Source organism: Macadamia integrifolia, unplaced genomic scaffold, assembly GCF_013358625.1.
Source record: "Macadamia integrifolia cultivar HAES 741 unplaced genomic scaffold, SCU_Mint_v3 scaffold1044, whole genome shotgun sequence".
NCBI classification, from domain to species: Eukaryota; Viridiplantae; Streptophyta; class Magnoliopsida; order Proteales; family Proteaceae; genus Macadamia; species Macadamia integrifolia.
Window position 1 is genome coordinate 26,771 of NW_024868063.1, and position 15,289 is coordinate 42,059.

The following is a 15,289-nucleotide window of genomic DNA, read 5'->3' on the forward strand; positions in this document are numbered from 1 at the left end:
AATCTGAGGTTGGATTTATCGCCCAGAACAGGGGATCGACCAACGATAGAGAGAATGAATAGTAGGAGAAAAAAGAATGGAGGGAAAAGAAAAGAAAGTCAGGGGAGGGGAGAACAACTCACGGCAGCCATGCTTTCATACCAAAATTCCTATTCTTCAAACTTCAAATTCTAAAACTGAAATTTCTCCATCGATTACATGTCCAATATAAGAAAAAAATCAAAAAATTAACGGCAACTAACTTAAAATGGAAACTAATCTAAAATTAAAAACTAATTTCAAAGAAATTGTTTCTAAAACAAAAGAAAATCAAATCAAAAGATTTTTTTTCCTAAGTCCATTGTGCAACTGCATCAGCTCTCTCGGTCTTAAAAGAACTTGACTCCGTCGAGTTAGGTCGTGCTCCCAAGATTCCCTTGTAAATCGCTCGCCGATGAGGTGGCACATATCTCGAAACAAAAGGGAACATAACTCCAAGAGGAGGGAGAGTAGGCTGACATGTCACTAGAGCAAGAGTCAGTCGACGACGTGGCATGTCTGATAATGCATGTGGCCTCATTAAGTACATACGACCTCCTTGCTTCACCTTGATGGTGTTTTGTGCGCCATCGTAGAGAATGCCTGCATGTCGTTGCCAAGGTAGCCCTAGAAGAATGTCACAGTGAGCCAATGGGGTGACCAAGCAGGTGACATAGTACTGTAACGGCCCAAACTGTAGGTGCACTCGAACAACTGCAGTGGCCTCTTCTCGAGCTGTGGGTCCAAAACATCGCGCGTGAATCTTCTTGAAAAGCTGCTTCTGTGGAAGGTTGTGTGCTTGAACAAATTCAGTAGATATAAAATTTGCTTCTGCCCTAGTATCAACAACTGCATGAACATCAGTAAGGTCGGAGCCGTGCAGGAGAGTAACCTTTTGTCTGAAGAGAGGAGCCTTATCAACTAGTCTATTTGAAAAGGATGAAAGGCTAGCTGAATGAACTTCTACATCCTCATCTTCGTCATCGACAATATCATCGTCCTCGAGGGGATAAGGATATAAATGAGATTCATCTTCACTCTTCTCTGTCGGCTGCTTCTCTGTTACGTTCACAGAACGAGTCCTGTTGGGACACTTGTTGGAATAGTGACCCTTCTCGCCATAACTATGGCATATGATATTCTTCACCCCAACACTATCCTTGTTGAACTCTGACCTTTTCTCTTCAACTCTGCGAGCTTCAAGCTTCTTTTCCTCCATACACGGTGGAGGTCTATAAATTGAAGAAGTCTTGAGCATACCCTTCCAATAAATGGACTTCTCTTCAGCTGTCTTGGCATGAGCCGCTGCCACATCAACATACCTGAAATCAGTGTTATCCAACTCAAGTCAAATCTCAGTACTTAACCCACTGATATATCGCATCACCCGTTGCTGGTATGTTTCTTGAAGTCGACACCTTGAAGACAGTTTATGGAATTCAAGGGTGTAGGAATCCACATCCTTGTTACCTTGTTGCAAGTTAAGTAATTTATGGAACATTACCTTTTCATAATTAAGAGGAACAAATTTTTCAGTCAGGATCTGCTTCATGACCTCCCAATTGGTAACGGGTCCAAGTCTTCTGACAAACCTTGCATGTAGTACATCATCCCACCATGAACATGCATACCCAATAAACTTGGTGATGATGAGTTCACACTTCTTCACGTCTGGAAGAGACTTATACGCAAAAATTCTCTCCACTTTGGTAAGCCAGTCAAGAAATTCCTCAGGTCCCTTTTCACCACTGAACTCGGGAACCTCAACTTTGATGCCATAATCTCTGTCAGAAAATTTCCGGGTAACATCTTGGGGAACAACTGGATCAAGTTGCTGCCTCTGAGGTCTATCTTCGATCCGTAAAGTGTTGAGCTGAGGAGGTAATGTAGAGGATCCTTCTTCAGCTCGCTTGTCGAACCTCTTCATAAAGGCAGTCATCTCTTCCATAAACTTGTCAAACTTGGCTTCAGTCCTCTCAAGCCTAGCATCAGTATTCTGTTGGTTCTCGGCTAACTCGCGATACAATTTGTTCAACTCAGCATTGGTAACGTTACCTGTCATGGTTAGGGAGGTGCCGAAAATTTTGTTCTGATACCACTTGATGTGGATCCGGATCCCAAGGACTGAAATCGGATCGTTTAGGGCCCACAAGAATGACTAAAAACTCAATGTAATGGTTGAGGGGTATTCTTTTAATTTCAGAAACAATTTAAGAGCTTAAAAGAGAGGAAAATAAATAGTAGGGTCAAACTGGAATAGAAAAATAAAAGAGAGGAGCATTCTGGAATTACTAAAGAAAGGAGGATTTATTAGAACACAATTTCCTGAACAAAGGGGTTTTCTATAATTAAAAATGGCTGTCCTTACTTTGATTTTAGGAAACCAGTCTTTCTTCCTCCCTAGGTCACGATAGAACTATGAACCAGCGGCAATAGGAGAAGGCTTGCGATGGAGAAGTTTGTCACCACAGCTTGAATCACTTCCAGATTTCAGTCGAACCTTCTTCCCTTCTGAAGGTATGAAGATCAATAGTAGTCTACTTAGGTGTGTTTCCAAAAGAAGGCACCTAATGGTCTCAAACAATCACCAAAGGCTTGGTTTGAGAGGTTCAGGCAGGCCATTCTGAAATGGATATTCCCAGAGTCAAGCAGACCACACATTATTTACCCGGTGAGGTAGTGGTACCATCATAGTAATTGATTATTTATGTTGATGATATCGTGGTGACTGGAGATGACCATGATGAAATAGCTGCTTTGAGAGCCTATTTGGCCAAAGAATTTAAGATAAAGGATCTAGGAAACTTGAAGTATTTCTTGGGAATTGAAGTGTCGAGATCTAAAAAGGGAATCAACATATGCCAAAGAAAATTTGTGCAAGACCTTTTGAAAGAAACAAGGATGTTGGGTTGTAAATCGGCAAGCTTTCCTATTAAGCAGAATTATAAGCTTGGAGAAGACTGTGGTCCTTCACTTGTTGATGCAGAGAAACACTAGAGGCTAGTGGGGAAGTTGATCTATTTGTCTCTGACTCGTCCAGACATTACTTATGCAGTGGGAGTAATGAGCCATCTTATGCATGCACCTAAGAATGGGCACTTGGGTGTTGTGTACCGCATCCTCAGATGCTTAAAGTCCTCTTCGGGAAAAAGACTTTTGTATGCCAAGAACAATCACTTGGGGATGGAAGGTTACTTCGATGCTGATTGAGCTGGATCTATCTTTGACAAACGATCTACATCGAGTTATCGTACATTTGTGGATGGTAACTTAGTTACATAGAGGAGCAAGAAACAGACTGTTGTAGCCAGATCTAGTACAAAGGCTGAATATAGGCCAATGGCTCATGGAGTTTGTGAACTCATTTGGTTGCGTCAGTTGGTTCTTGAGATAGGGTATGACACTAGAGGACCTACGAATCTACTGTGACAACAAAGCAGTTATAAGCATTCGCCCATAACCTAGTGCAGCATGATATAACAAAGCACATTAAAGTGGAATGGCATTTCATCAAATAGAAGATTGACTTTGGCAACATTTGCACACCTTTTGTGAAGACATGTGATCAATTGGCCAACATCTTCACTAAAGGACTCATTGCTTACCAGTTCAGTACCTTCTTATGCAAGCTAGGAATATATGACATTTATTATACAACTTAAGGAAGAGTGTTGGAGTTTATGTAATAGGTTACGTAAGGAACTCTCTTTATATTAAGTTGTCCTAAGTTGTATTTTCCTTTTTTCCTCTTTTACCTCCCGTGGGAGGACTATGTACTTTCCCTAAGGTAATACTTTGAACCTAATATAGGTGGGAGGAGAAAAATGCTCTCCCACAATTTGCACTCTTCATTCTCTTTCTCTTCTCAACTCCTCTGCTTCTTCTTCCTTCATCTCCTCTTCTTCTCCCTCATTTTAACCCTAATCTTTTTGATTTCCAATTGATGCACGTCCTACAGAGGAAAGGAGGAGGAAGAATCAAAATGCAAGGGGATTTACCTTTCAAGAGAACTCAAAGTGTGAGGGGAGGCATGACCTCATCCCCACCCCTAAGACAACATGGTGATCCTATAGAGGTCCTTCAGCAGGATCCTTTGATATATAGACGCCAGGATACAAGACAAAGAACCATAAAGCAAGTATGGGGTATATGAAAACAACAGCTTGGTGATGCAATGTCAAATGGTTTTTCTATAATATCACCACAGCTAATGTTGCACGAGGAACATATTACTATTCCATGATTGGCATTGCGGGGAGGGTTGGTCTAGGAACAAAGGGGCCCATTCCTTATGAAATGATGAATGTTTATTTGCCTAATCAAAAGGAGTTGGATAAGTATATTGGTATTGATGCAGATATGCACCCGTGGAACGACCTATACCCATCTGGGTATCCAACTAGAGATGAACCAGACCCATATTGGTCCTTGGTCTAGTAGGTTTTTATTTGGGATTATTACGTAATCTTTTATTTCAAGTAGGATACGTAGGAGATAGTAGTTTCTTATTTAGAGTTGGTTTAGGATTTCTTTTCCTTTTGAGTTAGTTTCCTTTTAGGATTTCTTTCCATGTTAGAGTTTTTCAATTTCCTATTTATATGCTTGTAATCGATTGAGAAAGATTGAAGAATATATGAATAGAGTATTTGTGAAGCCTGCGGGCGTGCGTGAGTGGTTCTCCTCCCCCCCCCCTTCCCCTTTTTCTCAGTGCGATTTCTCCCTCTCCCCTGCAACTCTGAGACCCCTCTCAAGGATTTCTTCCCTACCCCTAGCAGCCCTCCATCAGTTTGTTTTGTCCTTCACTGCATGCATATGACACAACTTGGAAGTTGTAAGGAGAGGAAAAATGCTTAGTTTTTAGCTTTGGGAGGTGGGTGTTTGAAATTGAGTTTTTAGCTCATTTCCTGTCTGTGGTGCAATCTGTCATAGCTTACCATCTATGTCTGGGCTTTTGGGTTGGTTTGGTTTATCCAAATCCACCTAAGCCCAATCTTGTGAACACTTGTGTTTCATTTTGATTTTCTGGGTATTGTGCTGCATGGCTTAGATATAATTAGTTTAGGAACACAATGTGTGCCCATTTATGCAACCTTTATAAAACAACTGGTTACAGATGTGTCAACACAATCTTGTAATTGTTTTATAAAGTATGTTTGCCTAGATCAGACAGTTTCTATATATTTAATATATCTCATACAATTTGTAGTTATATATCTAATAGCATTGTTCAACCAAGCGAAGCTTGACCTAGCTTGCTTTCACTCAGTTTGAGTAAAAATCTCAGGCATTGGCTTGTGAGCTGCATGGTTAGTTTGGGGTTGACTCAAGTGAAGCGGAGCAGCTGGAGCTCACAGAAAGGCTGAGTTGTCAGCTTGTCAATAGCTAATAACCTTATCTGCAGCACTCTAGACTTTTTTTTTTGGAAAGCGAGTTGATTATTACTGCTTGATCGTGGATTGGGATAGAGTGAAATGTTAGTAAAAGCCATCCAGAATTGTATTTCTTTCAAGATTTTCAAAAAAAGAGAGCCTCCAAGCAACTTTTTAAAAGTTTGGTTCAGAATTTTCTTGAGTCATCTTCAATCACAATCTTGTGTACTCCCAAGATTTTCAGCAAATTTTGATCATTGATAAATTGTGTAAAAAAAAAAAAAAAAAAAAAACATTCCCTCTTTGTTCAATGGGAGTTAAAAGATAAAATGTAGCTTGGGAGGTTACAGATGTGCCATCATAATCTCTGAAAGGCCATTGGTATTTTAAAATTCTTGTTTCAAGTCATAGGCATATGTGAAACTAATTCATTCCTATGCCAGTGCTCTTCCTGTGATATACTGTCTTTCTTCTTAACTTGATTGACCAGCTATGGTCACTAATTTCTGACTTTTCTTATTAATTATTTCAGATCTTAATGTCAACCATTTCCTTGCGAAGAACAAAGGACAAGAATTTGATTGAATTGCCATCTAAAACTTTTGAGACCTGTTTTGTGGAGCTTTCTCCTGAAGAACGTGAACACTATAACCAGATGGAAGCTGTTGCCAAGAGAGTGGTCAAAGAGTATATCCGCATTAATAGTGTCACGCGTAACTATTCAACTGTACTCAGTATTATTTTACGACTTCGTCAAATCTGTGTTGATGTGGCTCTGTGTCCTGATATGAACTCTTTGCTTCTGTCTAACAGCATTGAAGGTAATGTACTTACAATCAGCATCCTTTCACTTAGTTCATTAAAAGCTTCCATGCATTTTCCCATCAGTGAGATGTTTATTTGTGCTTATTATCTTCTATTTTGTCTCTAGAAACTGCAATCAGTTGGTATTTAAGATCTTATCCATGTTGCTATTCGTTGGAATTTTGATAAGAAACAAAATATGTAATTTTCATCTCAAGATAGTGTCTAAGCATGACTTTATATAGAGTTGACTCATGAATGGTGAATCTGGATTTGTCTATTTGAACCCATTTAGTTGAGAAGGCTTAGTTGAGTAGAGAGTGTCTAAATTTTTTTTTTGCTTTAGAATTTAAGGATTGCTAAAGAAACTTTTTGTACATGTTCCTTGAAGTTTAGTTGCTTTTCCATGATGTAAGGAATACTCGCATTGGTACCTCGCTGTTGTGAAATTTGATAAAAACTAGAAAAGCCAGTCTCAGATAGGTACTTTTCTTTTATGTAGTCAAGGCAAGTGCTTTGGGCTGCGAAGATATTCAGTTTGAGCACTTTTCGACTCAAGTGCATGAGACCTTTCATAATTGGAGTATAGTTTCACTTTTTTTTTTTGATGAGATGATGTCTCCAATGCTTTTAATATTTGAACTGTTGTGTACAGTTCCAAGTCATAAGTAGAGTACCAATTCTTTGCATCATTCAATTTCTCACTGTAGAAAGTGTTGATTTAGGGAAATTATGACCTGTATCTCTAACTTGACACAAGCTCTCTTTATTTATAATGAAATAAAACTTTAAAGGCTTCAGAGCCCATTTGGTTACAACCATAACATACCATAGAACCCATTATTACAGCACTCCCCCTCAAGTTGTTGCATGGATATCACACATGCTTAACTTGCACAAGATAGAATGAAAAACTTTACTATGAAATCCCGTTGTAAGAATATCTGCTAACTGATCTTCACTTTTCACAAAAGGGATGCCTGAGTCCTTGCTCCAACTTCTCCTTGATAAAACAATCTCAACATGTTTAGTATGATCATGTTAAATAGGATTATGTGCAATGCTGATGGCTGACTTATTGTCACAATATAACAGCATCAGCAATTGAATAGACATGCCTAGGTCTTGAAGAGGACCTCAAAGCCAAAGAAACTCATAAATACCATGCGCCATTGCCCAAAATTGAGCTTCTGCACTAGACTTGGCCACAACAGCCTGCTTCTTACCATGCCATGTAACCATGTTACCACCAACAAACGTACAATAGCCAATAGTGGAACGACGATCATTTGGAGAAACTGCCCACTTGGTATCAATATACGCCTCGAACCTCATGTGATTAGAAGGGGAGAATAAGATGCCATTCCTTGGAGCTGAATTCAAGTAACGAAGAATACGAAACACTGCTTCTATATGAGAGGAGTAAGGATCATGCATATACTGACTTATAAGGCTAATTGCATGAGCTAACAAAAAGGTATTAGATTAAGGTTTCTCATAAAGAGCCTTGACAAGTTCGAGGATGACATTGGTTTCTATGAAGAAGAAAGATCAAGGTGCAAGATCAACCCAATCTTCAATGATCAACAACAACAACATTGGAGAAGTCATATAAAGACACCTTAAAGCATGTGATCAAGTTGAGTAGAAGATCAAGATGAAAGTTTCTCCTTCAACCGAGAAAGTTGATGGAGATATCAAGATTTAGAGCAACCAAGTTTGGACTAGGCAAAACAGAAAGGTAGAATAGTTGTTTGCAAATCATTTCAATGAATCATATAGAACTCTTGAGTGTTCCTATAGGCCATAGAGGATCCAAGAGAATTTGTGCCTATGCTATCTTATAGGTAAAGAATGGCTTGCATGAATTTCTTCGAACCCTAGAAGAAAGACATGTTTGAGGGAGTATGTTTTTTTTCTGGGTCGAATTTGAGGGATTATGTAGAATATATCTATGTATTGATTTGATTTAATCTAAAGCTGAACCCTTTTCACTAAACCTGTCTAGACCAAGTATTTTGAGATCACTAGTTTACAAGCAATTTTTGACCTCATAAGTCTCAAGTGTTTGTCACAACACCAGTATGGAAGATCATAGAAGTTTTTGAGGAGCCGAAAATCACTCTTAGGATTAGTAATCTAGAGCTTATCTACCGGCACAATGATTAAATTCATTAAGAGATTTTGAATTCAAATTTGTGTGCATTGGATGTACGTTTTCTCTCTTAAATGATTTTGTTGAAACAAATTTATTAATCATTAATTAAAGAACTTTAATGATTGGTTAATAGTTTCCAAATTGAGTATCATTCAATTTGGTCTTAATTGAAAGAAGAAGGGTCTGAAAGAGACCATTGAGATAGTGTTGAATTCAATGGAATTTCCCTTACTGGCTGGATACTCTTATTCCTCTCGACTCAAGGGTAGGTAGCTACCTCAACAAGCAGTTTTGTTAGTTATGTTGGGTCGCCTCTCTCTCACCTTGTTTTGTTGTTCACGTGATGCTTTCCCCTGATTGGTGGTTTGGGGGGGGGGGCAGTGGGGCTCTGGGGAACTACCACCATTGTTACCCCCCCTCCCCAATCTATGTTTGGGTGCTTTCATCTTTAGGATTCCCTCTGGTGTGAACTAGAGATGGAAGACTATTGATATTAGGAATTGTTAGTAAATAACTATGCATATACCTAAGATTATATGTTTTGGATATATATTTATGGATTTAGGAAAAATCTATTTATATACATATCATTTTGTGAATTATTATATAGATCTTAAATATATGTCCTGATTGGTAAAAGTAGGACAATTTGTGTGTATATATATATGTATTATTATATATGCTACTATCTTTGATCAACTTAGGACATTAGTTTAAGAGCTCAGTCAACTGAAGTCTGCTACGGATGACTAAACATCTAAAACATTTGATGTTGTTTGTTTGAGTAATTGATGATTTTGAAACATAGTTGTCAAGGCGTCTAAGAGGTTTTTGTAGGGGTCAAGGCGACTATTTCCTTAGTGTAAGGCTCTAGCCTGGATAGTTTGGCACTTGGTGATACTTATTTATGCCAAATATCATTATTTGTTATTTCATTTACTTAAGATATCATTCATAAATGAGCAAACAACCCCTATTTGAATCCAAGAAAAATAATTTGAAAACCAAATTCCAAAAGGATGAAAAATCAAACACCCAATTCAAAAAAAGAAAAAAGGATCTTTGGTTGTAAGGGCAATATTCTACTTTCAAATGCTAGGAATCTGAAATTTCTATAAATCTTATCATAGTAAAACATTGCTAAAATCCGAAAGTGTGGTAAAATAATTTTTTGTTGTGATGCCCATAGTTGTCACGGCGCCTAGGCATTGGAGAGGGTAGAAAAATAAGGCAACACCAAGCAGGCAACCAAGGTGCCTGGACAGCAAGGTGTCGCCTAGGCAACACAATATTCACACACTTTAAAATAAGTTTGATTGGAATATAACTTTGTCACGATGCCTAGGCATTGGATTTATTGGAAATTTGATTCCGTGCTCTGTCTAATACAAAAAGTTTCATGTAAAAATAAAATCATTTGAATAGTCAACTTTATTATAGAACTAGAACATTTCTCTTAATGTTGATTTTTGATGACTTGGGATATATGTAACGTACTAAATAATGTTAGAAAAGAGGGAAAATAAATGATAACACTTGGGTGCCTAGGTCACCTAAGCACTTAGGCACCCCTCCACCGCCTTGGATTGCCTTGCTACCTTGACAACTATGTTTTGAAATTCAAATATCAAATGATTAATAAGTTTGTTATAGTGTTTAATGAACTTGAGGTTCAAATTTTGGTTCATTAATCATGAATTAATTAGAATAGATTTCCTAGGAATGGATGCTAACTAAGTCATTAGTGACTCATTAATAAGATATTAGTGAAGTACAACAAATCATAGTTCTCAAGGTGTCGCTTAGGCGTCTAAGTGGCCTACTTGGGGTTTGGGCGATTGCTCCCTTACTGCAAGGCACAACACTTATTTATATAAAATGTCATTTAAGTAAATGTTATTATATTTACTAAAGATATAATTCATAAATAAGAAAATACCCCTACTTGAACCCAATAAAATTAATTTAAAAATCAAATTCGAAAAGGATAAAAAGTTAATCCTCCAGTCAATAGAAAAAAAAACTAGATTTTTTGTTGTAGGGTGGTTTTTAACTTTCAAATGCTTGGGTTTGTCTCAATCTTGAAAATTTTGTAAATCTTATCATATGATAAAACATTGTTGAAAACCAAACTTGCAGTAAAATAATATTTTGTTTTGATGTTAATAAAATTATTTTCATTCAGAAGATTTTAACAATATTCGCGCATTTTAAAATAAGTTTGATTGGAACATAAATTTTTCATTACCACTTAGATTTAAGAGTTCTTAGACTTGTTAGAATGCTAGTTCGGTGCTCTACCTAATACAAAAGGTCTCATGTAAAAATAAAATCATTTGAACAGTCAAACTTATTAGAGAAGAATGACATTTCTCTAAATGTTGATTTTGGATGACTTAATTTGACTTAATGTTGATTTTGATGACTTGATATGGCTTAATGTTGATTTTTGATGACTTTATGTAGCCTAGTGTTGATTTTCGGTAATACATGGGATATGTAGTATATTAAATAATGTTAAAAAAGAGGGAAAATAAAAAATAACACTTGGGCGACTTAAGCGCCTTGTCGCCTAAGCGTTTAGACAGCCCTCCACCTCCTTTGTTCGCCTTGGCGCTGTGATAACTATGCAAAAAATTAGGATTTTAAATTTTGAATGTTTTAAAACATAAGAGATAAGTAACAAACATTAAAAAAATTTGATCATAATTAACAAACGCTGATTAGTTCACAAGAGATTCGTGGACTTAGAATTCAAATTTGGATCATAATTTTTTTCTTTTTTTTTTCGGGTAGCTAATTTGGATCATTAAACTAAAACTTGAGATTCAAGAAACTAAGCATTATAAGCTTTTGATCATAAGAATTTCCCCCGATTTACTCTCTTCCTTTGTAGTTTGTTTTGAAATTTATTACTCATTCAAAGTGGGAAGTGGGTAATTAATGAGAAGCACCACTAATTTCCTATCCATTAGAAGTCAAGATTTAGGCATATCTTAGGTTCAGAGAATCTCTTTAAGTCTATTATGGACTTCTGTCTACAAATAGGAGTACCATTAAGTCAATATGTGACTTGATGACAGTTTAACAACTCATTTTACCCGCTTCAACATATAATAGGTGTGACATGTCTAACAACTCATCAAGGGGTAAGAAACCAAGTGAATTGTGGTGGTGTCTAATAACTCATTATACTAATTGGTCAACAAGGTAAATTGAAAGTGAATTGGTATGATGTAGTGTAATGACCATTGATATAGATCAAGCTGTCAAAAAGAGAATTCAATGCTGGCCCAATTCTGGTTCAGTTTCGTACATCGAACCAGCCTTATTTTTCTCCAATCGGATCAGCCAACCTGCTGTTACTGGTCACGCAGGTACTGTTCATGTGAACAGTACCTTGGGGTCCAATATTGACAGCTGGTTTGGGAACGATGCTGCCAGCACTTGTTAGGATATTAGATATTAGTTTCTATTTTTATTTCTTTGGTTTATCTTGGCAAGTAAGCTTTGTAACTTAGGAAGATTTGTTTCCTTTTTTAGTTAGTTTCTATTTTCTTAGTGAGCTAGTTAGTTTCCTATTTTGTTGGTCAAAAGAAGTTTCTATTTTGTAACTTAGCTTAGTTTCCTTTTTATAATTAGTTGTTAGTTTCTAATTTGCTCTTACTTGGTTAGCAAGTTAGAAGTTAAATTAAAAGGTTTTATTTTAGCTTTAGTTTCCTTTTTTATTATGTCTTTGTGTCCAAGCAATAGAAGGCTATTTAAAGCCCATCAATTATAATGAGAAGACAGATTTGAGTTAAAGAAAAAAAGATGGCTTATGCTGTTGTGCTGTGGGATGCAGTTAGGTGAGATGCCTAAACCTGAGGGTGAGATGCCTATTCACTAGTTCTTCTTCCCCCTTCTCAACCCTCCATCGAATTCTCTTTCTTTTCTTATTTCCCTTTTATTTGTTTGTTGTGAGAGAGTGCTTGAGAGCTAGAACCAAGCCTATTGGAGGACATATTCTCTATTTGAAGAGTTGAAAGAGACCAATGCTGCCCAATCTAATGCTCAACCCACGGTGAATGAAAATAATAATGCACCAAGAAGGTTTACAGTTCCCGTTCAAAGGAATGTACCAGCCCGTATGTATGGTGGAGGTGAAGGGTTTGATGAACATGATGGACCCCAATTTCCCCATGACGACACTCATAAGGTGAAGTTGGACTTGAAGGAATATAATGGAAAACATGACCCTCTTTATTTCCATGATTGGCGGAATGCATTAGATGACTATTTTCCATGGTTCCGTATGTCCAAGGAAAGGAAGATCCAATTGGCTATTACCAAGCTTACAGGTGGTGCTAAGGATTGGTGGAAAGCTGAAGAGGATAGACTTATGCAAAGATGGAGAGAGCCTCGCAATTAGGAGGAATTTAAATTAATACTCAGTGATAGATATCTTCCCCTAACCTACCGACGTCGTCTTTATGACATGCTCAACACTCTTTGACAAGGGACCATGATTGTTGAGGAATACATTGATAAGCTTAATGATTTACTCTCACGTACAGGTACTTATCACGAGGAAGAGGAGTTGCTTATGTCTCGATTCAAATTGGGACTAAGACATGACATTCGTGAAAAAATCGGTGTAGTCGAGCTTACATCCTTGAATGCATGTATTGAAAAGGCATTAGTGGTGGAGGACTTGCTCAAATCAATTCCTCGACGTCCTTACCCATCAGTTCATGAAAGGTCAACATGGCTAATGGAAAGGCAACCATTATTCCAAACAAAGTTCCACCAGCCACTGTGGACAAGAGGAAAACACCTATGACTAATGAAGAAGGAGAAATCAAGTGTTTCCATTGTAGAGGCTTTAGACACTTTGCCAAATTTTGCCCCTACTGACAAAACTCCAACTTTGTCATTGCTGCTCCTGAAGCCAACCCAAATATGCTAGTGTGTGAACCACAACTTGATGATGATTGGATAGCCAATACCACCACTGAAGACAATGAGGAATATGTTGAAATTGAAGGTAAGACGGTTGATCGTGGTATCTATATTGTAGGCTTCATTGCCAACACTAATGGTGACACAAACACTGGTGAGAACACAAACACTGAGGAGGAACTTGAAAAGCCTAAGATGGAGCAAGAGCAAGTGCAAGATGAGCTAGAAGACGATCCCATGGATGCCATTGAAGATGTTGAAGTTGAGCACGTGGACTACGTCATTTCCTCAAAGTATCTTGAAGACCATCAACCATGCCTCTACGATTATATCCATGTGATTAAGGACTTGCCTGAATTTGTTTATGGATTGTTGATGGCCGTACACCATGTGGATTTCCCCCTCACACTCTACAAAATTCGAGGACGAATTTTTTTTTAAGAGGGGGCGAGTTGATGTAGATCAGTCTTGCACAAGGAAGGGGCTCTTAGCCCCATCAAACCAAGCCCAGCCTTGGTTCAGCCAGGCCTTTCCAACCCCCATCAATCAGCAGATTTCAGCCCAGATTTAATTTCCTTTTTGGGTCCTTCTGGCCAGCTCAGCAGCTACAACTGTTAGAATCTTCAAGAAAATATCTACTGATTTCAGTCTGGTGCTACATTGCCTTAATATAAAGATACGGCTGGAGGAAAATAAAGGATGTTACTGTTCACGTGAACAGTAACCAGCCCATTATTTCTTCAAGAATTTGTTGCCTTTTTGGTGTTTAGAATCTTTTGTTAGACAAGGAATTAGTTTCCTAGTTACTTACTTTCCTTTTTCCTGTTAGTTTCCTATTTTTGTAACCTTATATTATGAAGGAGCTGTTGTGCCTATTTAAGAGGCTAACTGATTGTAATTGAAAAAGACTTGATTAATGAATTTATTGAGTGAGATGCCTAAACACTTGAGGGGTGTGATACCCAAAACCTAAGGGGTGAGATACCCATTCCACTGTTATCTTTCACCCTTCTCAACCCTCCATCTGTCCTATTTTCTTTTCTTTATCTTCTTCTTTATTTGTGCTTGTGAGAGGGAGATTTGAGAGTATTTTGAAGCATCGAATGAAGGACCAACAGAGTCAAGTTGCAGAACAAGGGAAACCCCAAGTCAGCCATCGTTTTTTTCTTAGAAGCAAGGGATTTCAACAATAGCGATAGGATCCGTTCTCTCAACTTCTGATCAGTTTTTTTGGAACCCTTTGAAGGAGTTAAGGACCATTCTAAGGGGAACAATCGACAAGGTATTTACCCTCTGTTACTCCGTCAGATCTCAGTTACAAACTCTCCCTCTATTCTGGCCGAAACCAGTTCCGCCTGGGCATTGTCTGCTGCTGTCGGTTTGTTTTCTGGATTAGCTCTTGCTGCTGCAAGTGCTTATACTGGGAGCTATTTCTGATTCCTTGGAACAGGTTTGGTCATCTATAATTCTGGTTCTGATTTTCTTTGTTTCTGAACCTATTTTCTGGTTTCTGTTAAGGCTAATTAGAAAGGTCAGATTTGAAATTGGTGTGAGCTTAACATCTTGGAAGTTTACCTAGTGTAACCTACTTCTACATTAGGGTTTCCATCTTTGGCATAGAGAATCCTCCTCAAAAAGGGAAGTTGCGTCAGCTTTCCCCTTTTAAAGATTGAGTCCGTTTGTGATTTTGTAAACGTGGTAGGGTAGGATCTTCCTCGGATCTCAGGATCTGAGGTTACTTGTTTCCCACGGGTATCTGTAGTTTCCATATAGGTTGAATGATGAGCTGTTGGGTGCCACGTGTCAACTACTTGTTGGTGATGGGTTTTATGACCACACGTATAATATATGTTGTGAATGTTTTTGTATATTATGGATATGGAAGTGTTGTTGATGCTTGCAGTGTGGGTGTACATCATTGCACCATCCAGTAAACCTGGCCACTTGGTGGTTGCGAGGTGGAGGTGCATATGATTGTGCATGTGTATGTGCCATTGTC

The 15,289-nt window shown here is 38.0% G+C and overlaps 1 protein-coding gene across 1 annotated transcript in view; it reads left to right on the plus strand.

The window, feature by feature from the left end:
• Positions 1-15,289, plus strand: part of LOC122062472 (putative SWI/SNF-related matrix-associated actin-dependent regulator of chromatin subfamily A member 3-like 1) — a 39,486-nt gene that overhangs the window by 8,054 nt on the left and 16,143 nt on the right. The window contains exon 2 of the mRNA XM_042626122.1: positions 5,920-6,208. Coding sequence (XP_042482056.1) covers positions 5,920-6,208 — 289 coding nt within the window. The remainder of the gene's footprint in view (positions 1-5,919; positions 6,209-15,289) is intronic.